This window comes from Pelmatolapia mariae, linkage group LG4 (genome assembly GCF_036321145.2).
Source record: "Pelmatolapia mariae isolate MD_Pm_ZW linkage group LG4, Pm_UMD_F_2, whole genome shotgun sequence".
Classification (NCBI taxonomy): domain Eukaryota; kingdom Metazoa; phylum Chordata; class Actinopteri; order Cichliformes; family Cichlidae; genus Pelmatolapia; species Pelmatolapia mariae.
The window spans coordinates 17,819,843-17,847,803 of record NC_086230.1 but is presented as its reverse complement, the minus strand read 5'-3'; the positions used below and the strand labels follow the sequence as shown (position 1 = coordinate 17,847,803).

The window sequence follows — 27,961 nt, the reverse complement described above, 5'->3', positions numbered from 1 at the left end:
TGTAAAAATAGAAAAAGAAAAAAAAAAGCTACTCTAATTAGTATGAAATCTGCAGTAAAAGAATGACATAAAACCATAATAAAAATAACTATGATACAATCAATCAACCAATCAAAGATAAGTTCAAGCTGACTTTTTGGGGTGTTTTTGCAACCTATGTTCTGCTGACGAAGAAGACGAGCTTAAACGAGTAAACTGTATCCACAATGTAAGCAATGAGGTTAAAGCAGGTCATCACAGTAATGACTATGTAAAAATCCTTGGGGCCTACAACGTTCCTAAAGCTGTAAAATGGCCAAATGACCACAGCTGTGAAGTACATCAGCACTGCCAGCACATTGCACACCGTCAAGACTTTGTCGAAGGGTGCGGGGAAGAGAGAAAGCAGGCGGCCGATGGTAAAAATGATGACGAGGAGGGCAAAAATGAAGCAGATGGAGTAGACGGCAACACACCACTGGAGCCCCGGGAAGCTAGAGTAAAAGGTGTAGTCCAAACAGATGAAGATGATGCAGGCCACAAAGGCCTCTAAAACCTTGAGGAGGCCTGGGATTGTGGAAAGGAATCCACTGATCTCACCAGGTTTGGCCCGGGTAAGCCCCACCTCAACGGCGTAGAGGACGAAGGCCAAGCAGGTCGTGACACTGGCACCGATACCTCTGCCGCAGCTAGAGCAGACGTAGAAATATGGATAGATAACAGCTGCTGTGAACATCTGTGTGAAAGAAGGGGTAGAATTTTTTTTAAGATACTCAGAGTTCATTTTGACTGATTTCTTGTGTTTCACTCAGTTTAACTAGTTATAGATTATTGATAAAGCTGTAAAAGAATAAAGCTCTACCGTGGGACTTTTAAACTCATCATTTAGGGTGTTGTTCGTGTGTCTATCTCTAAAAACATAGTTAATCTGCCTCTTATTTTTCATGAAGTAGTTTAGTTGTACTTAAAGTAGTATGAGCCTTATGAAACCTTTCACTTTAAGTTTATTATCAGTGCCATATAGGCTAATAAACAGTCCTTTGTGCTATTTCTCAAACCACATATCACATGAGCTTAAAACGCGTATGCCTTCATTTATTTTCTTTAGCAAAGTCTCAGTGGCAGTGATCATGAAGAAAGCTGGCCAGTCCTTTATACAACCTGCAGGAATAGCTAACAGACAAATGACATTAGAGTTTAAAAAATAAAAAATGACACCTACCATCAGGGTAGCCAACATGGCAAATGCAGCAGTGAAGTCATCCCAGGAGATGGGCAGCTTTGTGTTTAGAGTTGTCAGTTCCAGTAGGAGCACGAGGAAGGTGATGCAGAAGCAGAAACACCAGCTGAACATGCACCAGGCCCAGAAGGACTGAGAAAAGTGGCCCACTGATGCCACCAGGCTGAAGGAGATGCAGGTTAAGAACACTGCCAGTATCCTTACAATGCCCACCGGTGCTGTGAGTGTCTTGAAGTCCACTGTAACCATGCTGACTGTAAGCCGTTGGACAGATTACAGCTGGATCTATCGTTAATTTAGCACCTCTTCTATTTTTCTCACTTCAGAAATATTATTATGCTACGCTAGAAGCTGTTTGGTTTCTCTCTCAGCAGCTCTTCTTCTAAATGCTGTCGAATGTAACAGAAGGTATGTGGAAACTGCGGCCGCTCCCTCGTTGCCTCCCATCCAAAGCTGCAGAAATGTATGACATTCACATTTGCTTATCACTGTAGAAGGGTTGGTTTATTGACTAAGCTGTTAGGTATAACAGGAACTACACCTGCTGACACAGGACCCAGACTTCTCTATTCACCCTATTGCTCATCCATTACGAATTCTAAATTAGTGGCATGTCCAGCCCTTAGCAGCTTAAATCTGTTAATATGTTACAAGAAGCTGAGGAAATGGTCCTTAGCAACATAGTATACTGTTTTATCTACAGATGTAAAGTAAGATTATTTCGAAGAAATATGAATGAGTTGCTTTATATTGTGAAAAAAATACTTCTGTGTATCTGAATAATTTTAAAAAAGATCAGAGTTACTGCAAAGAAAACCAACATTCAAGATTTACAGCAAGTGCAGCAAGTAACTGTCAGCTGCTGACAAAAACAAGCACCTTTGGCAATTCTTACACAATTGTTAGTGCACGACACAAACCTTATTTTTGTGCAACTTATACAAATTATTTAACCTTTTAACATGGACAGTACTTATAGCCTGTGGATGCAGTCAGTGTTCAGTAATGTTGTTTATCAGTTAGTGAAGTCCCATCTTGAAGCATCGAGTTTTGCATCGGCATCTAAGGGTTTGGAAACAGAATGTTATGAATGGTGTGCACCAAAATCAGGAACAGAGGGACAGCGCATTACAGTACAAAAAAACCATCCCCCGTAACACATGCAAGTCATTATCTAACAACACTAAACAGGACCATAAGTCACTGAACAAACATCATGCTGCACCAGAAAAAGAATTGTAACTAGAGACTGAGACCCCCCCCCCCCCCCCCCCCCCCACACACACACACATGCCCACCACCACCACCACCCAAAAAACTTCAATAAATTGCACAAAGCCTTTTAAGGCAATAAATTGTATTAAGTTCTGGATGTAGCAAATATAATACAAGTTAAAACTCATATATGCAAATTAATATTTAATTTCCCAATTAAAAAAAAGTGGCTATTCAACAAAATCTCAATTAAAAAAAAAAAGAATTTCCTGTCAATTCATTCAAGTTTTACAGGGTTAAAGTTTAGACCGTTTTAATAGGGTTTATGAAGTGAGCTTCAACATAGACAAACCTATTTCTATAACCAACACAGTCACCCCCTGTTGACACTGAGAAAGAGCTTTAACCAATTTCACATTAGCTTCATTTTTCAGAGCCAGAGAAAACATCCATCTTTATATACAGTCTATGGGTAAAACAGTGGAGACTTATCTAATCCTATAAAACCTCAATTACTTAACTGATAACAAAAACGTTAGAAGCTGATGTTGCTTATTTTGATTATTTTTGTGCTTTTGAATTCATTCGTGCTGCTTATGTAGCTCACAAACAACTCAGTTTTCAGTAGAAATTAAGAGGGTAAATAGCAGCCAGGTGTGGATAATTAGATGCCTGTATTATCTGATCTTCAGATAGAGCACCTCTATAAAAGCAGAGATTTTGTTGCTAGTCTGGAGCAATGCCATATCACAGACTTCTCTGGACTAAATAGATATGAAAGGGTTTCCAGGAAAAAGCCTCTTCCCTCTAAAAACAACATGGCAGCTCAGATTAAGTCTGTAAAGTTGCAAATGAACAAACCATAAAGATTCTGGTACAGTGTCCTTTGGACAGATGTGACCAAAGTGGAGATGTATAGCCATGCACAGCGAAACATTTGGAAAAACCAAACATAGCGTATCAGCACTACAGCAGCTCCTCATACCAGCTGTTAGGCACGGTGGTGGAGCGGTCATGATTTTGGCTTGTTTTGTGGCTAAAGAACCTGGGCAGCTTGCATTTATTGAGTTGTGAGGTCATCTACCAACAGTTAAAACTTGCCCATAATGCAACAGGGCAATGATCACAAGCGCAGCAGCAAATCTACAACAAAATGTCTGAAAAAGGAAAGAATCAAGGTGCTGCAATGGCCGAGTCAAAGACGAGACCTCAGCCTGACTGAAATGCTGTGGTGGGACCTTCAGAGAACCGTGCTTGCAAAATTCAACAAAGTTGTAACGAAGAGGGGGCAAAGTTCCTCCATGATGCGGGACACTGATTAGTCACTGATAAGTCATATGACTTCAACTCATGAAGTCATACTGAAAGTGACTTCAATTTATTGCTGCTAAAGGTTGTTCTACAAGCTACTGGTTCATGGGCAGCTCAGGACTGCACAGAGTCCTGTGAAAACATGTTTTCATAGGATTGTAGATGAAAGATTTTATGGATCAACTTTTGTGTTGAAATAGTGCAGGATTGGCGCACAGCACAGAGCTATTATTTTAACTCTGACTCATCCCTTAAATATTTGAGAAAGCGTTCTGAATACCACATAACCCCATCAATTCAGTTCTCACTCCCTTATAATAATCTATTACAACAACTATACTTTATAACTAAGGTTACAGAGTATTTCACTTTACATGGGACAGCACAGTTTTATGACTTTACCCCCCACTGATCATCCTGAGACACTGCTCCAAATTTCCATTGGCTCTAGTTTACAAATGTCAACACATACAACTCTCACAAGAAATGTGTGGCTGAGAGAGAGATCCCTACTGATGACAGAACAGAACAGATGCTACAATAACAGCTAATAGTTTTATCAGATACTGGGGTACACATTTAAAACAAATATCACATAACAACACAAAATAACAAACTTTAGCTCCGATTTCTGCGTTAAACAAGCAGTGTGTAAACTGGTCCCTCACATGATTGATACCAAACTTATAACTTACACACTTCATTTGTTTATTTTTATGCCAGATATGTGTAAAGACGACCTCTTACTCTTGTAATGCGCACCAGTCAGCATCCTGGCCCCACAATAAGCATCTTAGAAATGGGAGAAATGCTGAATACAGTAAACTGACATTTAATGGTTCAAAGTTCATTCCTCTAAAAGTAGAGGAAATAGAGCAATAGCAAACTATTTGAAATAAATATAATTTTATAATAATATGGAATTGTGCTGATAAGAGAGACTTTCCAGGCATGGCCACTTAAGCCCCAACAGGAAAGATAACTTGACTTCTTTGTCTTTATCAGGCCACTTTCCCTGAAACCTGCATATGCAGTAGTACAAGCTACTATGAACGCTGATTAAGCTGAGACCTGAACTTGGCCTACATCCTTAAACCTGCGGCCTTTCCAATGCACAGCCAGAGTACTTTAGTGACAGCAAAAAAAGTGTGATTGTTTAAAAATGGATGTGGAAGCAACCCTGTGACTTGAGTGTGTTTATCATTGTTCTCAATTTAAAAAAAAAAAATCCCGTCATAGCCAGAAATCTGAATCACAAAAACGTAACTGAGCTAAAGACGACATCTGTACAAAATGACACATACGCACCCAAATACATTACCACAAGTAAACAGTTTCTCATACACGGTTAGCCTACACAGACTGCAGGAAGTTTCAGTCTGAGATGACAGCTCACAGCATGACAATAGAACGAAAACCAATGAAAATGAAGGCCAAACATGTAGCAACAAGAATGATCGCTGGGTCAAGTTAGGTCGCAGCATTCCCACTATTCACCACTTATCGTTGAAAAGCACCCAGGGGTACGGTCATAGGCCACAAAGTCCTCAAATGTTCTCAAAATGGAAAAAGACACAAATCACTGGGGATTTTGTTAAATGTTAGTTTCTAGAGATGGTGGAGGAAACAATATCAAGCTCTGTGAAACTGTGTCAGTGTGGCTTTTGAAAAATGTGCAGCTTAAACCAATCACTGCCAGCCATGTACCAAGCGCATGTACCCCAACACCCACCCAGTGTGTGTTTGTATTAGACGTGTGAGTGAGGGGAAGGGAGAGGAACCACGAGCTCATTTGTTCTTAGAACAGAAACAAACACTTATGCTTGCCGTCCATTGAGTCCCATGGCTGGGCCTGAGTTCTGAGGTCACAAACGTGGACACAAATCTGTGCAAACGTTCCCTGGGAGTTGACTCCTGCCCTGCTCTGCTGTTGATGGATGCTGTAATCCTAAATTAACCTTGGTGTCAAGAGTGTTTGCAAGATGTCTGAATATATACTTAAGTAAAGGAACACCACACTATTTTTCTAATTTTGTTTGACATATTTTCCATTTCTGTTTTTTTAAGTATGAAAGTATTTGGACTGTAATTGATCTTACGTTGTTTAAAACTGGAGCAACTTCCATCTGTAGCTCAATTTGATGACTAAACCTTTCCAACACTGTTTTATGATCTGTACACTATAATGTTTTAATAGAGCTCTTATCTGCTTTTTTACTTGGGGAGATTAGTCAGTATTGTGAGAATATGCACTGAATGAAGTAATGTAGTGGTTTGCACATTCACTTAACAAGAAAAAGATCACTGATTTAACCCCAGGGGGAGACATAAATACCTTCTGGGTTGAATCTCATGAAAAAAATCATCGCATTTAGTGAACAGGTTCACTTTGCAAGACTTCCTGTGTGATTATGACAGACACTATGAATCAGTTGTTGCAACATGGGTGGACGTTAAAGTGAATTTACACTTTTCCCTTGGAATAATATATACCATGCCCTTACTTTCAGTACATAAATTAAAATAAGATCAAATAAAACAAGGCATTATTTTTTGTTTTTATTTTCAATCACAAACATGTTGCAGCTGCTTGCTCATTATTAAACTGTCCAGGATTTAATTTCAGTGCAAAAATGTGAAACACTTGCCACATTCAGAACAGTAGCGCTAGATTAGACTGTCCTATACATGTCTGGCTCCTCGCACTTTTTTTCTTTTGAAAAAGAAAGCCAATGTTTACTCCTTTGTTACTTTATGAATATATGTTTGCATGACCATTGTAAATGGATCATATGTAAATGTGAGCTTAAAAGCTTGGCTGTCTCTATGTGTTAGCCCTGTAACAGACTGGTGCCCTGTGCAGGGTGTACCCTGCCTTTTACTCTCCAGCAGCTAGTATAGGCTCCAACTCACCTGTGGCCCTGAGTAATGAAGGAAATGGATGGATGGACTTCAAGATTAGCATATAATACTGTCCACAGTATGCAAACTTTTGTTTAAGGTCAATGAACAATCATTGTTCTGCTTAAAGCAATCTAGTGCTGTCTGATGGCACGAAACAGGAACATTTCTTATATTAAAGCCTGATATCACACTAGTTTTAAGCCTGGAATTGATTCCCAAGAAATACCGATCTATGTTGCAATTACCGGATGCTTGAGATACTCTTTGTGTGCTGGCGCACTCTCCAGTCTGAAGGATGCTTGAACTGCTCCCTAAGTTTAGAGGAAATAAAAAAACAGTGTTGTAACACTGGAATTATGCTGACCTCTAGTGGTCGTAAATTGAAAGCAGACACTGGTCAGGCCAGCTGCCCTCATACTCGGACACTGCAGTGAATTCCAGAAGTGATGAATAATGTTATTGTAACAGTCCTGTGAACCTCTCAGTGTCCTTTCCTGAATATCGCAAGACCTCGGTGTGTCAAAGTCATGTGTTGAGAGGGTAAATGGAAGCAATCACAATAATGTGGAAGTAAATGTACAACACTGAAACGGTCATGCAGGAAATGAGAAACAAATATTCATGTAAAAGCACGTAACACCTGAGAGGAAAGTGGAACAGGATCATTTTCAGTCCTTCCCAACAAACCAGAGATGAGATCTACTAGCAATAAAAGAAAGAAGATGTTTAAGAATAGCAGGCATTTATATACCTGCTATTCTATTATTCAGTACAACATTATTTCTTGTATTGTAATTCTGGTTGAGCACATTTTTGTCAGCACATTCAAACTGTTTTGGAAGATTGAGAATGTCCTTAAGAAATTCCGTTCTCTTATTCTGCTTCTAAAGAGGAAGGCTGGATATGAAAGAAAACATGGTCACATAAGTTTTCATTTACTGAGAACACTGAGGAAGTCAAAACCACAGGAAACCACAGATGTAGGCAAAAAAAAGAAGAAGACAGAAACCAAAAGCTTAACCATGCATTGATTGGTTTACACTACAAAAGTCTAAGAAAATAACAAAACAAAAACGGTACACATGAAAAGAAATCAATCATTTCTTGATCAACTGTTGTTAAGTGAGATGATTCATGCTGTTATCGGACTCTATGCGTGCATAGTTTTTTTAAACACGTAGGCAGGGCTGTAGACACAGACTAAAACTGATAAGAAGAATTGTGGTAAACAAGGAACACTTTATTCTCAGCAGCGGCACACACTCTCCCTGTCTTTTCATATTTGTGCTCATATATCTTATGGCTGTGCTTTTATGGGTCATTTAAACAATAACTGAGCAAACAGGGAAATGCTTTTCTTCATTTTTTTTTCTTATGACACACCCAGTTATATATGAGGGGGAGGGGGCAGCGAACGGGGAAACAGAGAGTGAAGACTAACAGATCCACAGCTTAAAAGCCTTCCAAAGCTGACCGAGGAAATACGCTTCTTCTCTGTTGGTTTACAAGATTTTGTAGCAGTCGTGTCCATCGGTACTCTGTATGGACCTTCTTGTTGTGGTTTTACTGTGTTTCACCTTCAGGCACTGACAGAGAGCTCCAGGAAAAAGCTTTTTTTTGGTGAGATAAGAGGTAAGTTAATGTTGTTTTACATTTGTAGTCAAATAAGGATGAGTTTCTTCCTGGTTCATAGTTAGACTGCCTGTTTTTTATGTACTTTTGTAGACCAGAAATGGAAAAAAAGGTATTTCTTCTGTTGTTATGCTTCATAGCTTCATCAACACTAACCCTTATTTAGAAAGAACATTCAAACAAAACAGGATGAGGCGCACAGGGTGTACTCAGGGGAATGACAGTGCCTCATTAATGTATGTGGCTCGTAGCTCTCTGTAATTGATTTAGGATGGATTTAGAGCAGGATACAGAAAGGCTTGGTTGGACTGACTGGGCCTCTTTCCTACCACACTGACCAGCCCACGGTACACAATGTAGGCTCTGTATTATAAAAAGAGACTAAGACCAGCAATCTGTAGTCAATGTACAACAGGACTCAAACTGAGTAAAGTGCATTCAAACCGGATTTCTATTGCATCATGGCTCACAAGCTAAGTAAATGTGTTACACAGTACCACAGCTTCGTTATTGTTACTTTCCTGTTTAGTACTTCAGTTCATTTCAGCTCTGTGTAACAGTCATTTTGTGGATTAAGATTTAATTTATAAAATACAAAACACTGTTAAAGTTAAAACCACAAAAAACCCCCACAAAAAACACACCAACTATATGAGCAACCCGTCTTAGTTGAGTTTTTTTCATAGTATTTTATACAAAATTGTGACATTCAGGAAGAACATTTTTGGAGGCATTTTACTTGAACCCTTGAAAAACACTCAGTAAATATTACTTTTTAATCATTAAGGTATTTGCTTATGTTGGAGGGAGTATTTCTTTGTTATTAGTACTTCAGATGACTGCGCTATATATACAGTGCTATGGAAAAGTATTTACCCACTTCCTGATTTCTTATTTTTGTGCATATTTGTCACATTTACATGTTTCAGATCATTAAACACATTTTTATATTAGACAGATATAACTTTTAAAATAATGATTTTGTTTATAAAGGGAATAAAGTTCTTCAAAACTACCTGCGCCTGTATGAATAAGCTGTCTGATGATGTGAAATAGGCTAAAACCCCTCAAAAAGCAGCACATCATGTCATGCAACAGCTGTGAAACAGTCATCTTTCAGTCTGGGCTACAAAGCAATTTCTAAGGCTTGAAGACTTTGGAGCCATTTTCCACAAACGGAGAAAACTTGGAACAGTGGTGAACCTTCCCAGGAGTGGTTGGCCTACCATAACATCTCCAGGAGTGCACTGAAGACTCATCCAGGAGGTCACAAAATAACCTAGCACAGCATCTAAAGAACTGCTGGCCTCACTCAGCTCAGTTAAAGTCAGAGTTCATGATTCAACAATAAGAAAGAGATAGGGTAAAAATGGCACCCATGGGAGAGTTCAAGGAGAAAACCACTCCTGACCAAAAAGAACATGAAGTCTCGTCTCAGATTTGCCAAGAAACATGTTGATGATCCTCAAGACTTATGGGAAATATCATATTTCACACCAAGAGTCAAACATGTTGGTGGTAGTGTGGTGGTGTAAGGCTGTTTTTCTGCCTCAGGATGACTTGCTGTAATTGATGGAAACACGAATTTTGCTCTCTACTTGAAAATCCTAAAGGAGAATTTCCAGTTCAGCTCATAGGCTGAAGCTCTAGACAATAAAGATTATTGCCCAGTCTAGTCAAAGTCCAGACTTAAATTCAGTTGAGATGCTTTGGTGTGGCCTTAAACAGGCTATTCATTTTAGAAACCCTCCAATGAGGCTAAATTAAAACAATTGTGCTTAGAAGAGTGGGCCAAAAATTTTCCACAGTGCTGTAAAAGACTCATTTCCGGTTATCTCAAATGCTTGATTGCAGTTCCTGCTGCCAAGGGTGGCACAACCAGTTGTTAGGTTTATGGGGCAGTTACTTTTCACACAGAACCGCAATTTTACTTAATAGATGAAACCATCTTTTTTTTCAAGAGTTACTATGATAAGTTTCAACCCAACTTCCCAGTTTTCATTCACTTTCGCTACTCTCATTGTGTTACTGGTTGCAGCACTGACCTACTTCCTCATTGTATACCCACTCTGAACTTACTGCTCAGCACCAGATTATTTGGCAGCTAAAGAGTCGAACCAAAGCTGGACACACATTAATCAGGCATACATTTAATATTAAATATTTATAATATAAACTACAGAAAAACTACAAAAAACCTCTGAACATATTTTTTGTGCTACACTAGGTAACCTGTGCAGTATTTCATTTGTTCCACTTTTTCAATAGTCAGATACTAACCTCATAAACCATTAGAAGGATATCAGCCACTGGAAATATTTTTGTGATGCTGTGGTTAGCTTTTAAAAAGCTTTAGCTCACACCTACATCTGCTAATGTTTCCTCTGAAACCATATAACTGGTTGTCACACACAAACCTTTGCACAAACAAATGCAATGAATATTTTGCCTCCTGTTTGCATTGGACAAAGCAAATTAAAAGTTCCCCGTAACTCATTGAAAGTGACACAAATCTCAAATACTGTGTTGCAGTGCCAGAAAACTTAGATCAATACGTCTTAAGTTTTTATTTGTACTTATTCCATTTCAGTTTATATTTCTGAAGATGGAAAAAGGATATCCACCACAGGAATCAGCTCCACCTTACCCCGGCCCACCCTTGGACTATGGACAAGGAATGCCTCAGCCAGGGATGTATCCTCAACCAGGGATGCACCCTCAGCCAGGGACGTACCCTCAGCCAGGGACGTACCCTCAGCCAGGGACGTACCCTCAGCCAGGGACGTACCCTCAGCCAGGGATGTACCCTCAGCCAGCACCTTCCCCTCCAGGATATCAGCCAGGTCTGTGTCTGCACTCACAACTTAGATTCCTGCTTTTTATAGCAAAATATTCTAATAAGCCTTTGTTGTTATGTGTTTGCTTGTATACACAAATGAAAGAGATTAAAGATTAAAGAGATAAATTATAGAGTGACAGTTGTCTTCAAACAGTATACTAAGTTCTTATTTACCTATGTATATTCGTCCCTGTTGTGATGACTTGTGTACTTTGTTTAACAGGCGGTGTTTTTGCTCCTGCACCGGGTGCACCTGTCACAACAGGTGAGGCAACCTGATCCTGTAAAGTACACCTACGTGTCTTTGTATGATTTCTCAGAACTCTTGCATGCAAATATGCAGTATGGGAAAATAAAAACATTAAAAGGTTAAAGTGTAACTTCTCACAGCTGTTAAAAAGCTGTTAAAAAATGAATGTGCATCTGCTCCAGCGTGTAAAGTGAACAGAGCTGCCTCTGTAGACACTGGCTGAAATTCTTGGTCTCATATCAAACTGATCTGAAGAATAGGCTTGTTTGTAGCCTCTCTACAGGGAAAAGAAAACAATTGTTCAGAGTTCACCCCATGTGCAGTCACATCCTGAGTCCTGCCTTTTGAAATAGATGCATAAGAATTCACTCCAAAGCCACATTTGTGTGTTAAACACATGTAAAACATTAACCATGTCACAGTTGTACAGTTATATACTACTACTAATACCAGTAGTCTTCTACTTCTAGACTATATTACTGGTCTATGCCGTGCTGGACATCTGCTACTAGAAACCTTGGTGCTAGAATGGCTCATTACTTTAAAATACAAGACAACAGAAAGGCTTTGAAATTAAAAAAAGACCTTTTCCACCCACAACTTACTACTGCAACCACTACTGCTTGCTACTGGCACCCTCCAGTGGTGATGTCGAGTCTTAGCTGTTGATACAAGGTAAGGATGGGGAACACATTTCCCACTGACTTAAGTAATGCAAGTGAAGGGTCACACACTTGACGAATGATTTGAAACCACATTGGGTTTAGTTATAGTTAAGTAATAGTAGCAGTATGGGCCAGCTGCAGGAGGTTGGCTTGAGATTAATCAACATAAGGTGGCTCCTTATGGAAGTTTTGAGGGTTGTTTGGTTTTCCTTTGCAGGCGAGTTCTGGTCATCAGCCTGCGTCTTGCAAATGTCTGTTGCAAGATGCAACAAACATGAGATCCTCACTGCCAGCTTGATAGTCAGTTTAAAGCCAGTCTATGAAGCTCTACAGTGCTTTGAATTTTAAAATGGAAACAAAGGTTAATAGGAATAATAGGAATAAACACCTTTATTTTGTGTTTTACACATTTCTGTTCCTCAGTGACTAACATTGTAGTAACACCGAGGCTACAGGATGTTCCTGGACAAACTGTGTGTCCTCACTGCCACCAGACAGTGATCACCAGGACACAACACACCCCGGGCCTGCTGACATGGGCTATTTGTGGAGGCCTCACCTTCTTTGGGTAAATACAACCATTTAGGTAGAGGATTTTCAAACTAAAACTCTAAAAGAGCTGAGACATATCTTTGGTCTTAAGAAAGCCTTAACATTACAACTGCTTGTTTCCACCTACAGGTGCTTTCTTTGCTGCTGTATCCCATTCTGCGTTGATTCCTGTCAAGATGTGGAGCACCACTGTTCATCCTGTGGCAGAGTCATCTATGTTTATAAGCGAATGTGAATCTTTTAATGGCTCTTACTCACTTGACTATGACAGAAATCAGTGGAAGATTTGTAAATCAAGAGTTTCAAGCCAAACAACATACCAATAAATACTTTTTTCAGCTGCATGTTGTAGTTATGAGTTTTTCTCCTTTGCTCAGATGTGAATCTGGGCGGTTGCTCACGCTGTAATTCAGTACTTAGACATGATATTATTTTGAGATAAATAAACATTCTGCTTATACACCAGAAAAATTTGCAACATTACAAATACAAAAATTAAATCTGTAAATACTAGTAGATTATATTTTTTTCATAACCTTCTTTGTATATTTTTGTCATATAATTTTATGCCACTGATTACAAGATATTTTATATGTATCATCTTTATTGTTTATTTTCTGTTAGTATACCTAGTTTTGTATTGCAATACTTCTAATGCACTTTGAATTACTTAGACACCCAAACTCTTAAACTTATTTCCAAATTATTTCTGTGTAACCAGCAAAACTCGGACAATAAAGGAATATGCCTGGAATATTGTTTTGTGGTAATTAAATGCACGGATAAATGAGTGTGGTTAGGAGGCTGATTTCATCATTGATCTGATGTTGGAATCATCCTGAAAAAACAACATGATTTTGTTTTGTTTGACTGCGGTTTGACTGTGTGATTAAGTGTCTGTCTGACACATAACACACACGATTAAGGAATAAACAAACAGATGAACTAATTAACTGATTTTCAATTTTGCACTTTCGTTTGAAGGTATGCTAAATTTTTTTAATTAACTTGTGAGAAAGGGCTAGGGTTACAAAGCCATGGAATTTTCATTTTGATTATTTGTTTTTTGTTGTTCTTCATGTAGTTCTTCAGCTTCTGACATATTTTTTTATGTTAATCCTCATGTCATCAACAAGCTTCTGGAATAATTCTGCTAATTTGACCAGAATTGGCAGAGTTCAGATAAACTTGATCGTTTCTAAAAAGGTAGGCTTAGGTCGTTGCTTTGAGAAGAACATTCCAGAAGTTTAATGTCAGTATGCTTTATCCATTCCAAAAACAATGTTGGCTTGTGTCTGGGATCATTGTCCTATTGGAAGATCCAAGTTTCAACTGTTGATTTGAGGTGACGTTGAGGTTCTCTTCCTTCTTTGTTAATCAATCTGCTTTGTCTTCAATCCACAATGGATCAATACCACAGGCAGCAAAACAACCCAAGAGCATGATGCTACCACCGCTGTGTTTGACAAACACTGTGGTAAACTTGTCCATGTGGGCAGCTGCAAATTTAAGTCGAGCTTTCTTGGTCAGCATCCTCTCAGTCCATGATGATGTAACACTGTCTTTACTGTGGACAGTGACAGACAACAGTTTCCAACAGAAGAAGAGCCAAAGTGGAGACACATTCAAAAAACCTTCCCTACTTGTGTAAATCTTCCTCTTAGATCTTCACAAAGTTTCTTGGACTGTCAGGCGAATGAATGCTGTCAAGTAAATTATTTTTATGCTGCAAAGAGAAACTACCAGTTGTAGTCTCTAGTGAAAGGTCAATAGGCCAATAGAACCTTTAGCACCACTTCTTAAAAAAATGAGAGAAAATTCAAAATGAATTCAACATGTTCACACATGTCTCGTTTTGTAAAGTCATTAAAGTAATTAATGACTTAAAAAATTCAAGTACGCTGTACAATCATTCCACCCCAGAGAAAACACCAGCTAAAACCATCTGAAGTAGTTCTAGTGGTAATATGAGCATTGCGAGCTGTAAGTCCCCCAATGGCTCCAGTCGACTCCAGGTACAACATTGGAGGTCTCTGTCCAGAAGAGTGCAGTCACAGAATAGCTAAGATACTGTGCAGAAACGTAGGGAGCTTAAGGTTGACACCCACACACACACACGCACACGCACACACACACAACCTTGTGAGAGTTTTAGACATAATCCCACGGCGTGCTGGGATTCTTTCTCTACATGCTGTACACCATAGATAGGGCGTGTTATGACAACATGTGAAACATGTGGAGTAAGATAAGGGAAAATACATTTGAAATAAAACGTGACATGAAAATGGAAAATTTTTCTATGTAGTTGTCAACAAAAAAAGAGCAGCTCAAACATTTATTTTAGAGAGAAGCAAAAAGCATACACAGCTGAGGTGTTTCCCCTGGTACAATGTTTGAGGTAAGGAGGCTGAAAAATGCTCAGTACAACTTCCTGTTTTTTTCTTGAGCTTAATTAGTTTTAATAATTTTTTTATGACATTGAAACCATCTTTAATGGTTGTAACTAGTTACTTCTCTTTAGTGTTGCATTTTTTTTTCTGCTTGGAGATGAAGGTTAGTAGCATTAGTTGGTCTACATGTTGTGGTAATGTTGCCAGCTACCCTCCTCAAAAAGAATATTTGTGCCTGTGTATGTGCTGTAATATTGTGCTTTGTTGTAGCTATGGGAGGACAGAGCTCTCAACCTGATGACTCCTTGTCTTCTAAGAGTAAGACATTTAAAATGGAGAATCAAGCTTAAAGTTTACAAAAACAGCTGGGAAACGTTGCACAGTTAATATTCTTTATGTATTTTGTTAGATTTAGAAAATGAATGGCGGAAACTAGAATGGAGGTGAGTGTGTGCTGATGTTCAGTGTTTGCTTTTTGGCTTCATGGACTAAAACTACAAATGATTACCTTCTGCAATCAGTCACCATTAGCCTTGTTCTGAACTGCGCCTGTACTGTAACTATAAAATATCTGCATCACTAGCTTATTTGGCTTTAACACCGCAAATGTTCTTCCACAAATAGCAAAGAGAATGATCTGCAGTACATAAATACATACCAGCCACATAACAGTGAGATCCAGTACCTCAGAATTCTTCTTTATGGACCCACTGGTTCTGAAAAGTCCAGCTTCATCAACTCGGTTGATGCTGCTTTACGAGGCAGAACGACCAGCCAAGCTCTGGCCAATGCAGCTCCTCAGGAAAACTTCACGAAACCAGTACGTGCCAGTTTTTAACCAAGTTTGTATTTCATGCACTGTAAGTGTTTAGCTAAGCTGTGATGAAACTAGTCAGCAGATGGGTTTCTCTATCAGCCTTGGCTGGCCTTTTAGTAATAAGCAATGACTTTGCACAGTATAGCTGCTCAAATGTCATCCTAGGAAACAGTTTTATTATCAACTGTATCATTGCAGACTTCACCCAGCCTATCACAGCCTTCTCCCCTGTCATCAATCTACACCGTGCTAGAGACTAAAGGGAAATATGTTAAAAAAGTGAGGAGGCAGTATTATTATTATTATTATTATTATTAGTAGTAGTAGTAGTAGTAGTAGTAGTAGTAGTAGTATTGTAACTTTATTTATATGGCACTTTTCAAAACAGAGTTATATGGTGCTTAACAGTTCAAATAAAAGCCACAGATTGAAGATAAGTGTACATGTTAAAACACACAGACACGTAATCAGCCATAATGACAAACATTCATCCCAACATTCAATTCAATTTCAATTCAATTTTATTTATATTTTATATTTATTTATATTTATTATAGCGCCAAATTACAACAGCAGTCGCCTCAAGACGCTTTATATTGTACAGTAGATACAGAGAAAAACCCAACAATTATATGACCCCCTATGAGCAAGGACTTTGGCGACAGTGGGAAGGAAAAACTCCCTTTTAACAGTAAGAAACCTCCGGCAGAACCAGGCTCAGGGAGGGGTGGCCATCTGCTGCGACTGGTTGGTGCACTGTAAAATATAACTTGTTGTTTCAACTTAAAAATATGAGGTAAAGGGCTGCCTTAAAATTTTAAGTTAAGTCAAGAAATAGAGTTTGTTCTTATAACACAACCAATTGTTATCTTAATGAAAAATCACATGTTGTCTAAACTTTCATCTTAGTTTAGTTGACTGAGATTTATTAGTCAGTTCAACTCCTTTAATTGTCATCTTTACTTGGGAAAACCCTTTCAGCTAAATTAAAATAATCTATTGTTTAAACTCTTGTCCTAGTTCAGTTGACTTGGGTTTTTTAGTTAATTCAAATACTTTAGTAGTTCTTTTAACTTAGGAATCTATTTTAGCTTAACTAACATAATCTGTTAGCTAAGTTGATTTAAGTTTATTAATTAACTGAGCTCCTTAAGGTAGCTGAGTGAACTTGTAAATCAGTTTCATTTTAATTATCAGAGTTGATTGACTGGATGTAAAGAAAAATGTGTATTAAACATCTTAAGTTTTGTTTTGTTTTTTTTTGGCTTTCTAACATCCATTTCAGCAAAACTACCTGTTAGGTTTATCTTAGATCTCAGGTTTAAATATCTACATTCCTTTAAATTAATTTTCTGTTGTTTACAGAAAAAAAATAAAACCCCACAGATTCCATTAAAGTCTATCTGATCATTTCATACAGAAAGTTTGTTTTAAGAACATGACAAGACAATTACTCATGAGCACCCAACATTCACCATTTATTGTGCCATCTTAGTCATCTGAGAAACAGAAAAATCAGTGACGTAGCTCATCAGGCTCACAATCCATCAAAACTCAAAGGCTGCTCCCTGTGAAACAATAAATTTGAACTTGGTCTTGAGCCCAGTTTGGGTGAAGATGAAATTCTGACCAATACTCTAGGAGCAGTAGTGATTCTTGTGAAGTAACAACATAAAGTCTGCATTAATGTAATGTATCAACGGGACACTTGCTATTTTAGAAAAGTTATTCTTTACATTTACAAAATTTTTAAACTTCATTGTGCTCAGTCACACCTGTTAGCATAAAACGTGAAATATTAAAATAGTACAAAACCTTTGATAAGTGACAGTAAAGATCAGTTTATAACAACTAAGACATCAAACTCTTGTATTTGTCTTCGTTTACAATTGCAACAAATTCCACAGAACCAATATCTCTGAAAATGACTGCATGCTTCTGAAACATTTGATAATATGGATATTTCAGAAACATTAGTTTGAGTCTGCTCAATTGCAAAACAAAGGAAAAACTACTGACTTGCATGAGATAAGCATCTGCAAAGTCCAGCATTATATTGTTGTTCACATAAGTTTCTTAAACCATGAACAAATGAGTAATTGTCTAATCTGGAATGTAAAGTGTAGTCATTTAGTGACATACAAAAGTGAGAATGAGAACTTGCAAGAATAAAAAAACAAACAGTAAAATAAAAACTGTCCTTAACACTAAGGATCATACAATTACAGTTCTGCATGGCTTTCTGCAAGAGTCTGTTTCTTAGACCATGCACTAGTGAGATGCACTGCCTTCCACCAATGTTCATTAGGATGTTCTGAATGACTTCAAAGATGTCCTTAAGTTCCTTTGGATAGTGTATGTTGAGGGCAAAAAGAAGGCCCATCAGCATGGAAATGGCACTTGAGACATCCCTCAGATTAGACAGGATTACTGCTGCCTCAAGGACAACCAACACATCGATGTCTTCTTCTTTCACCATCGCAATGCCAACTTTCGTCCTCTTAGAAAACGTGTCTTCAATACCTGTCGGCTATAAAAGGGTTCAAAGACAAAAAAATAAATAAATTACACAATTACAATTACACAATATCCCGTGTGCTTAACAATTCATATCTTTCCAAAGAAGAGCCATACTGATGCTTTGGATGATGGTGATTGGCTTTGGGTAACACTTATTAGTTGTTAAAGTTTTTTCAGAATGAGATATGCACCCCCATGTTACAAATCCATTTCTTGCTTTAAACAAAGACCATGTTCATAAATAACTGAGCATGTCTTCAATTGCAGAATTCAAACAAAATTTTCAATTTAAATGGTAAATGGCCTGTATTTGTATAGTGCTTTACTAGTCCCCTAAGGACTCCAAAGTGCTTTACACATTCAGTCATTCACACACATGGGTGGATGACTGAATCGTGACTCAAGAGTTGACAGTTCGTCTTATAATTGGAAGGTTGCCGGTTCGAGCCCTGGCTCCGACAGTTTCAGTCGTTGTGTCCTTGGGCAAGACACTTCACCTGTTGCCTACTGGTGGTGGTCAGAGGGCCCGGTGGTGCCAGTGTCCGGCAGCCTCGCCTCTGTCAGTGCGCCCCAGGGTGGCTGTGGCTACAATGTAGCTTGCCATCACCAGTGTGTGAATTTAAATCTACTTATGCTAAATATTGGCTGTGCTCTAAACCAAATCTGGCTGAGAATACATGAAATGTGCAAACTGCAGCTACACTACAGGATCAGATTATGGCTCCATAGACAATGCTTCTTTAATCAGTTTATTGATTAAAGTTTATTTTTTCCCCCTATATTAACAGCATGAAAAAAGAGCATATAGACATGGCTGAACAGGTTGCATAATTGGCACTGAATATCAACATCCACCTTTACCCAGCTGCCCAATGACTCTCGGCCAGTAACCTTTAATTGCTTACCCAGTCTACACAGTCTCTTTTCCAGGGTCCAGGACATTTCACCAAAGTATTGCCCCCCACAGCTGTAGCAGCCACTGCAGCCCCTTAAATATCCTAATATCTCTGCCATTACAATATACAATGTGAGAAATCAAACGTAAAGCTGAAGTGAACAGTACAGCAGCGAAATGTCAAAGACCCTGGTGAAGACATGAATAAACACAAGACACTAATAATATCAATGCTAGTTTGCCAGTTAGTTTCTCTGAAACCCAGACCAAATCCAGTGTCAAAGATCTTGTAATAATACATTTGGTGAGGAAAAAGTACACATGTACTTTTTAATTTAAAATCCACTGTGGTGCTGTCATTATTAAATTTACTAAAAGAAACAATGCTAACCTTCACAGTCTTGAAAGTGTGTGAGGGATCTTCCTTTAGAAAATGAGGTCCTCTGTCCTCTTCCTTTGTGTAGGGCTCTGGTCAAAGAAGTCAAAAAGAAAACAAAAACACTTTTTAAACAGTGTTTATGAAGCATGTAGACAGCTCCAAATTCACAGCTTTTTGATGCATAATTCCATCAATATATGATTATCATTGGAGATTTTGAATCAGGCTTATCAGGACATTCAAGTAGAATATGATATCCAACCTACCACCAATATACACAGATTCTGTAAAAGTTACCACACTAAATGTCCGGTTGTGAAATATGATGACAGACTTTACTTATCAGCTTTCTTTCAATGAGTTCATCAGTTGAACTGGATAACCTAAAACTTAAACAAAGGATTAGATTTCGCAGTTGAACACTTACATCATCTCCGAAGCATCTTATGAGCCTAGTTAGCCCTTCTATGCTGCTCTTGATTTTGTACAGCTCCACGAACCTCTCCATAATGGTCAAGCACAGCAAAAAGGAACCCTTTCAGGTCAACAGATGTAAGACGGGCAAATTCTGCTTCAACCTGAGCAATAGAAGAAGAGGGGTGGAGAGTACAGGCAGAATTAAAAAAAGATTCTTTGAGACCCAAATTTAAGCAAACGGTCATCTGAGGCCCATTAGAGAAAACACAAACACACAAAAGCAAACAAATAAAAAGATGCACTTTACCTGCCGTTCAGCAAACAAGAAGTTCAGAGAACAATAAGCTCTGTCTTGAAATCTTTTAAAGTAGAATGATTGTGAAAATGACTTATGTGATGTAAAACTTTAGTAAACGTGCGATTAAAAGAACACTGAGTAAAAGGACAAGTAACAGTTTCCTTATTCCTCAGATGTTTACCTTGATGAGCAACACTGTTTTAGTCCAACTGCCTCATTAAAGTTACACAACAGGCTTTTTACATTAAAGCCAGCAAGTCCATTACATACTCCCTTTTTAGATCTGAAATACTGTGCAGATTCTGTGTATATGTAGTGGACAGCAATTTACCCCAAAGAGCGCAAAGTTTGCAAGTCCACCTCATTTAAATGACAAAGTCAAATGTGATCATCTAGACCTGTGAAAATAAATTAATGACAAACTTGCAGTTATGGATGTTATTACAACCACAAGAGCCTAAACAGTCTGCTCCATTGCTTTTGTTAATGAATCATTTGTTGGTAACACGTCTGAATATTTAGTTTATGCCACCTGCATGTGATCATCAATAGTGCCATATTACTTCTTAAGAAGTACCCTGACACTACAATCTTTATATCATTTGTTCTACAGAGCTATTAAATTACAATATAATCTGAGGTGTTTCCTTTTTTTTTTTTTTTTTTTTTTTTTTTTTTTTTTAAACCTGTCCCGTTTGGTTCTTTTGCCATCAGAATTATTGTCTAAAGGCGAAGAAAGATGCCCAACGGATTTACTTTACCAAATGGACCATCCCAGCCTTGCCGTAATGGTCCATTTGATTCAACTTTTTATTGTTTATTTTATTTTCACTTGCTGAATACGGGACAGACTTGACTGGAGGACAGAATGTGGAGAAAGAAAGAGGGAAAGAAAAAAACCTGAGAAGAGGGACGGGGAAAAAGGGCAAAAAACAAAAACCAACAGAATAAGCAGACAAAAAATACATATATCGATCACCTGGATCACCTGTTGAGAAAGAAAAAAGAAAGCAAGCAGAAGAAAACGAGAGTAATAAACAAGATCACAATGATATATGAGAATATGACAGTAAATACTAAATATTAAACATTATTGTGCAGCACGTGAGATCGACAGCGCACAGTGTGCTTTGAGGTAGGAGCCAAAAAGGGTGTAATTTGTGTGTGTGATCACCCGTGTGTACACCTGTGAGCATGAACGCGCTTGTTTTTAAAAGGTTCCTTCATGTAATGATCTGCTAGAGGGTGTGGGGGGCCACTGCCCCGACCTCCAGGGCATGAAGCAGGTATGGAGGAGATCAAGACTCCAGACATCCAGAGGCCCCCAGAACACAAGAGACCAAGGAAGACCAACAGAGGGGCAGCCGCGCCACTATCCCAGAAAGAGCTGAGGAGAGTCCCAGATGAGGGGTCACTCAGCAGCCGCGGAGCAGAAGCCAGGGGGGGTTGCAGTGACGTGCCCGTGAGCTCCGCCGGCAGCCAGCTGTGCCTGAGTGGCCGAGCCCCGGGCCGTGAGGCCGAGGGCACCCCATCCCCAAGGTGGCCCGAGCGAGCCCCAGGCTCCAGGCCCCAATAAGCAGCCGCCAAGGAGTGAGCCGGTGGGTACCTGGGCGCCCACCCCCGGAGACAGAGAACCACCAACGCACCGATGTCTGAGGGCGTCCGCCACCGGCAGGGGAAGTGGTGGGGGGAGATGGGCCTCCAAACCTTGGAGGGCCTGAGATGTCCTCAGAGAGGTGGCGTCTGATACCCAACCTGACATATAGACACAGACAAACAGGCACACACAGATACAAACATCTATTCCCACCCTCATGCTCTCATATACAATTGCTCAACACTCACCCAACGTGGAGACAGACATAGAGAGACGCTGTACACACAATCACACTCCCCAAGCGTACTCTAAGCCCCGAGTCTAGGTACCCTTGCCCCTGGAGGGGGAAACTGCACCCAGACTCAGGTGGTGTAACCCTTTTCCCTGCGGTGGGGAGAAGCAGACCGCCCCGACTCCGCAGCAGCAGGGAGGCCCCACACACCAGACCCCAGTCGGACGGCCAACTCCTCCTCCTAGCCCCCCTGCTCCAGCAGGCCGCAGAGAACGGGGGTGTAGGAAGACTCCAAACCTCCCTCCACCCGCTCATATGTACTGTTGATGTATGTGTGTTCTAAGGTGCATTTAAAACCCAGGAGGGCATGGAGCCACCTGCCAGAGCAGCAAGTAAGCATATAGCCCCTCCTGCTAGCCCTCAATGTCTACATGTATTTAAAATTGAGAGGTGGGCAACGACGCCAGGGGTGAGGTGTACACCCTGATGGTAGTTTGGAATCCGTGTAGCGTGCCCACCTCCAAGATCCTATATGTATGTGTAATGAGAGTGTGAGTAATGTGAATGTCTAAGTTGTGGGATAAAATTGAGGCAGAGGCAGCCAGAAGGGGACAGAGGGGGGGGATGTCTCCTCTGCACCCTGGTGACACACCCCTACCCCAAGGCCCTGCATGTGTGGGTGATTGTGGTGGAGCGGGAAGAGGGAGGCCGCTGGAGATGGGGAGGGAAGGAAGGGAGGGGCAAGTGAATCTGAGGTGTTTCCAGTATGACAAAATGCACAAATTGTAACTTACCATTTGACTCCACTGACAAAAATAAATCCCCAGCATCAAGTTTGGCTTCACAGACCTAAAATAAGTAAAATAAAAATATATGTTATAATTATATTGTTTTTGCCATTTATTCATGTTTGCTAATTTTCTGACATATAAACAATGTTAGTTTTGTTACAATACAGAGAATGCAGTTTAATTAAAAGGTAAATTATGCAAAAAAAAAAAAAAACTTCTGCAGTATACCATGCCAAAAATCAGTGTCTCTGATGCCAATTATTTTATCACTACAGCTCGTTTAGTATGGAAACTCACACAATCTAGTCATACTGATCACAAGAGTTCAAAAATAAGTCAAAATAGTGAACTGTTGTTAAGCATAAAGCATTTCAGGGTAACAAATAACTGCACAATATAATTAAAGCAAAAAATAAGCACACTGGAGGACTATCTGATAAAAACTAATATAATGCTGGTTTGTAGACCATATTTTGTCTCTGTCCTCAGTGCACTCTTGCAGCTTAGCATGCAGCAGTTAATAACACCTTAAGTGATTACATAGGGATAAACAGATGACAACAAGCATCCGAGTCCTGCCAAAAAGGTCTTTTTGAACCCAGCCAGTTATTGGAAATATTGCCAAAATGAACTTCCACCAAAATACAACAGCCTGTGAACTTGAAAGGAATTTACAAGTACAGAGACAATATGAAATAAGCTTTATTAATTAGCTGAGTTAGCTTGCTAATATCGCAACAGTGGTTGAGTGCACAACCTTAAAGCTAGCGGCACAATACTTGTGATTTGCTCAGCGCCACATTAAACCCATAAAAAAGGCCATATGTCAGTTTATTAGGTCAAGTTTGGTCATGACACACAAGCTGGACCTTGTCGGCTAAAGTTACATTAGCTAAAGCAAACATTTCGGTAAAAGAGAAAAACACACGTCATGCCATAAATTCAAAACATGTTCCAACTTTTGTAGCTCTCTTTCCTTATAGTTATAACCAATGTTACTCACCTTGAAAGCATATTCCAAAGAAGACGATTAGAAAACGTCCAAGTAAAGTGAGCATGTCGTTAACCGCCAATTCCCCATGATGCACCTCGGTAGCAGTCACGTGAGGCAGTTTTGAATCTTGCTGTGCTCAACTTACCCCATTGTCAAGTTCACATAAGTTTCTGATTTAGCTGGACATGAGTTTTCAAGTTAGCTTTTTTTGGTGTAATTGGGACGTTTTTAACTTGTAATTCTATGTTATAACAACAACTTCAGTCATCTATCGTCAAACTGATATAGAATAATATGTTGAAATAACAAACAGCTAGAATTACATTTTACAGTGTGTGAGAGAAGGAAAACAGGATGAAAGACATGCTGTGAAAGAGAGACAGATATGATTCAATGCAGAGAGGTCTATTAACACATAGTGAGTGAGAAAGGTGACTGGAAAGGAAAAACTCAATGCATCATGGCAATCCCCCAGCAGCCTACGTCTATTGCAGCATAACTAAGGGAGGATCCAGGGTCACCTGGTCCAGCCCTAACTATATGCTTTAGCAAAAAGGAAAGTTTTAAGCCTAATCTTAAAAGTAGAGATAGTGTCTGTCTCCCAAATCCAAACTGGAAGCTGGTTTCACAGAAGAGGGGCCTGAAAACTGAAGGCTCTCCCTCCCATTCTACTTTTAAATACTCTAGGAACAACAAGTAAGCCTGCAGTGCGAGAGCGAAGTGCTCTAATAGGGTGATATGGTACTACAAGGTCATTAAGATAAGATGGGGCCTGATTATTTAAGACCTTGTATGTGAGGAGCAGGATTTTGAATTCAATTCTGGATTTAACAGGAAGTCAATGAAGGGAAGCCAAAACAGGAGAAATATGCTCTCGCTTTCTAGTCCCTGTCAGTACTCTTGCTGCAGCATTTTGGATTAACTGAAGGCTTTTCAGGGAGTTTTTAGGACATCCTGATAATAATGAATTACAGTAGTCCAGCCTGGAAGTAATAAATGCATGAACTAGTTTTTCAGCATCACACTGAGACAGGATATTTCTAATTTTAGAGATGTTGCGCAAATGGAAGGAAGCATTCTTACATATTTGTTTAATATGTGAGTTGAAGGACATGTCCTGGTCAAAAATGACTCCAAGGTTCCTCACAGCGTTACCGGAGGCCAAGGTAATGCCATCCAGAGTAAGAATCTTGTTAGATACCATATTTCTAAGATTTTCAGGGCCGAGTACAATAACCTCAGTTTTATCTGAATTAAGAAGCAGAAAGTTAGCGGCCATCCAGGTCTTTATGTCTTTAAGACATTCCTGCAGTTTAACTAATTGGTGTGTGTTACCTGGCTTCATAGATAGATAGAGCTGGGTGTCATCTGCATAGCAATGAAAATGTATGCTATGTCTTCTAATAATGCTGCCTAAGGGAAGCATGTATAATGTAAACAGAATTGGTCCTAGCACTGAACCCTGTGGAACACCATAATAGACCTTAGTGTGTGAAGAGGACTCTCCATTTACATGCACAAATTGGAGTCTATGAGATAGATATGATACAAACCACTGCAATGCAGTACCTGAAATACCTACAGTGTGCTCTAATCACGCTAATAGAATATTATGGTCGACAGTATCGAACGCTGCACTGAGGTCTAGCAGGACAAGCACAGAGATGAGTCCACTGTCAGAGGCCATAAGAAGATCATTTGTAACCTTCACTAAAGCTGTTTCTGTGCTGTGATGAGCTCTGAAACCAGACTGAAACGCTTCAAATAAGCCATTCCTCTGCAGATGATCTATTAGCTGTTTGACAACTACTCTTTCAAGGATTTTTGATATGAAAAGAAGGCTGGAGATTGGCCTATAATTAGCTAAGACTGCTGGGTCTAGAGATGGCTTTTTAAGTAAAGGTTTAACTACAGCCAGCTTGATGTACAACATACATGCATACACACATGCATGATTGCAAACTATGGCCAAAAATGATAAAATATATATAAAAATTAGTTTTTAGCAATTTCCTAAAACAAATGACAGAGTCAGTCGGCCTGATTGACTGAGAAAGGATGTTTCACAGTTTCAGTAAATAGGCCACAGGCTGACAGCAGGCAAGTGGAAACCAGAAGTGGTGGATGGAAGAGTTAAATCGGGTTGGTGCGGCAACAGGGTGATCCAACAGGAAGGAGCCGGAGATGGGACGATAAAGCAGGTTGTGATTTTTAGAACATGTATAAACCTGAGAAACCCTGCTACAAGAGACTTATCTCCACTCCTGCAAATAAGCAGAAACAACACGCGCGCACACACACACACACACACACACACACACACACACACACACACACACACACACACACACACACACACACACACACACACACATAGATGGTGACTGGGAGGGAGAGAGAGAACCACTGAAGGTCAAAGTGGAACAAGGTAATGCTGATTCAGAATCAATTGTTCAGGGCAAGTGAAGTGCTGACACTGATTTTCAGTTTGGAGTTCATTTTCACTGACTTATCTATTTGTACTTTTAGGAAACAGCCTTATTTAAGCCTTAGTTTATTGAATCACAATACCAACTGCGTTATGGTCTACGCTGATGAGGTGACTTGTTTATCGTAACAGCTAAACATTTCTCTTTTACAGTACACAACTTTCAAAATTCAAAAAGGAGAACCAGGGACTTTTTACCCTTTTGCCTTCACTTACATCATGGGTGTCGATAAGGACAAAAAAAAGGAGTTTTCTTGGAAGACATCAAGCAGGGTATGAAGGGACATGTGAAGGATGGCTACCCGGTATAATAACTGAAGTTTAAGGCAGAACAATACCATTTTTTAAAATAAGAAAGATCTATGTGCAATTTATAATTAATTCATTTTTTATTCTTTTCCAGTTCAATACAGAGACTTCAATATCCAAGAGAGATCGCGACTACAGTGAAAACCCTGGTCTCAGTGACAAAGTTTATGTTCTGGTTTCTGTGATTTCCGTGAGCCAAGCAAAAACACTGAGTGATAAATATATGAAAAAGATGAAGGATGTCAGACAAGAAGCCACTCACTTGAGTAAGGCTCAGCTTTTCAGTTGATTTAAATAACCTGACAAACATCATCTTTACTCTGAGCTTTTATGTATCTACAGGGATTCCTCAAAGGCTTCTCCTCACTAAAATTGATTAAGCCTATCTAGAAGTCAAAGCGGACATAAAAAATGTGTATAAGAGCTCACCCTTAAAGGAACAGGTATATATATATATATATATATGCTTTTTTTTTTTTTTTTTTACCAATGATTTAATCACTTTAAATTGAAAAACAATGTATACCTTTATAAGAAACAATTGTTAACAAATGTTAAACTGTTCAAATTTAGATGGAGAAAGTGAGCGAGTCTCTGGGTATTCCACTGTACTGCAGCTTTCCTGTGAAGAACTACCACTCAGAAATCCACACAGACGACAACACTGACACGCTGATCCTCAGAGCACTGAGAAAGATGATTGACTTTGAAGAGGACTTTGTCAACAATGTGTAGCTCTGCTAATACCGCAAACAGCCTTCTATAATGCAGCGTTAAAATGGTGATGAACAGGAAGGTTTGCAGTAATGATTTGCTTTTTGTTTTGTGCTTTTTATTTTCATGGATTTAATGCAGTTATCATGTGTATCACGTGCCATTGCAACAGCTTTATTTCCTTTTTCAGCCCTTCTGTTGCAGATTTGCTGGAGCACTCAGAAAAATACTTGAGTACAATAGGAAATAGGAAATTTAATGGAATCTGTTCAAATGAAATTAACTTGACTGGGTTGTATTCAGTTTTTTCTTTAATGTTTAATTATTTGGATAAATAAACTTTTGGTTTTAAATATTTCAAATGTTTCAGTTTTAATCCAAATTATTGCTTTATCATTATGAGGGCAAAAAACAGTTTTTGACTGTGTGTTTGGGATCATTGCATTGAGTATTTTATAAGTATATCTAGTTTTTACCAATTGAAATATTATGTGTGAGGATTATCATTATTATTTACTCAATAATGTTCA

The 27,961-nt window shown here is 39.1% G+C and overlaps 3 protein-coding genes and 1 long non-coding RNA gene across 14 annotated transcripts; 2 read left to right on the top strand and 2 right to left on the bottom strand.

Annotated features, from left to right (window-relative positions):
* Window positions 1–66: 66 nt before the first annotated feature.
* LOC134626134 (myeloid-associated differentiation marker-like) lies at window positions 67–15,733 on the bottom strand. 2 transcript variants are annotated; one of them, XM_063471672.1, is made up of 4 exons: window positions 15,639–15,733; window positions 2,174–2,281; window positions 1,202–1,672; window positions 67–715 (listed from the first exon to the last, which is right to left on the bottom strand). In XM_063471672.1, exons 3-4 carry the CDS (start codon window positions 1,466–1,468, stop codon window positions 155–157), a joined length of 828 nt encoding a protein of 275 aa, XP_063327742.1. In that variant the 5' UTR covers window positions 1,469–1,672; window positions 2,174–2,281; window positions 15,639–15,733; the 3' UTR covers window positions 67–154. The 2 variants fall into 2 exon arrangements, with proteins under 2 accessions (XP_063327742.1, XP_063327741.1); XM_063471671.1 differs by having other exon boundaries at window positions 2,193–2,281.
* LOC134625384 (lipopolysaccharide-induced tumor necrosis factor-alpha factor homolog) lies at window positions 7,936–13,363 on the top strand. The gene is made up of 5 exons (XM_063470604.1): window positions 7,936–8,281; window positions 10,872–11,124; window positions 11,344–11,385; window positions 12,459–12,603; window positions 12,717–13,363. The coding sequence occupies exons 2-5, from the start codon at window positions 10,887–10,889 to the stop codon at window positions 12,820–12,822; spliced, it is 531 nt and encodes a 176-aa protein (XP_063326674.1). The 5' UTR covers window positions 7,936–8,281; window positions 10,872–10,886; the 3' UTR covers window positions 12,823–13,363.
* On the top strand, window positions 14,853–27,786 carry LOC134626135 (interferon-induced protein 44-like). Of its 10 annotated transcripts, XM_063471674.1 has the most exons (9): window positions 14,853–14,988; window positions 15,098–15,143; window positions 15,251–15,298; window positions 15,390–15,423; window positions 15,605–15,800; window positions 26,562–26,681; window positions 26,812–26,983; window positions 27,060–27,160; window positions 27,291–27,786. In XM_063471674.1, the coding sequence occupies exons 1-8, from the start codon at window positions 14,980–14,982 to the stop codon at window positions 27,095–27,097; spliced, it is 663 nt and encodes a 220-aa protein (XP_063327744.1). In that variant the 5' UTR covers window positions 14,853–14,979; the 3' UTR covers window positions 27,098–27,160; window positions 27,291–27,786. The 10 variants fall into 10 exon arrangements, 3 of the variants coding, with proteins under 3 accessions (XP_063327744.1, XP_063327745.1, XP_063327743.1); XM_063471675.1 differs by lacking the exon at window positions 15,098–15,143 and having other exon boundaries at window positions 14,858–14,988; XR_010093799.1 differs by lacking the exon at window positions 15,098–15,143 and having other exon boundaries at window positions 14,885–14,988; window positions 26,562–26,713.
* On the bottom strand, window positions 18,183–20,814 carry LOC134625383 (uncharacterized). The gene is made up of 3 exons (XR_010093720.1): window positions 20,019–20,814; window positions 19,604–19,680; window positions 18,183–18,327 (listed from the first exon to the last, which is right to left on the bottom strand). It is a non-coding gene; the product is annotated as an uncharacterized LOC134625383 (long non-coding RNA).
* Window positions 27,787–27,961: the final 175 nt, after the last annotated feature.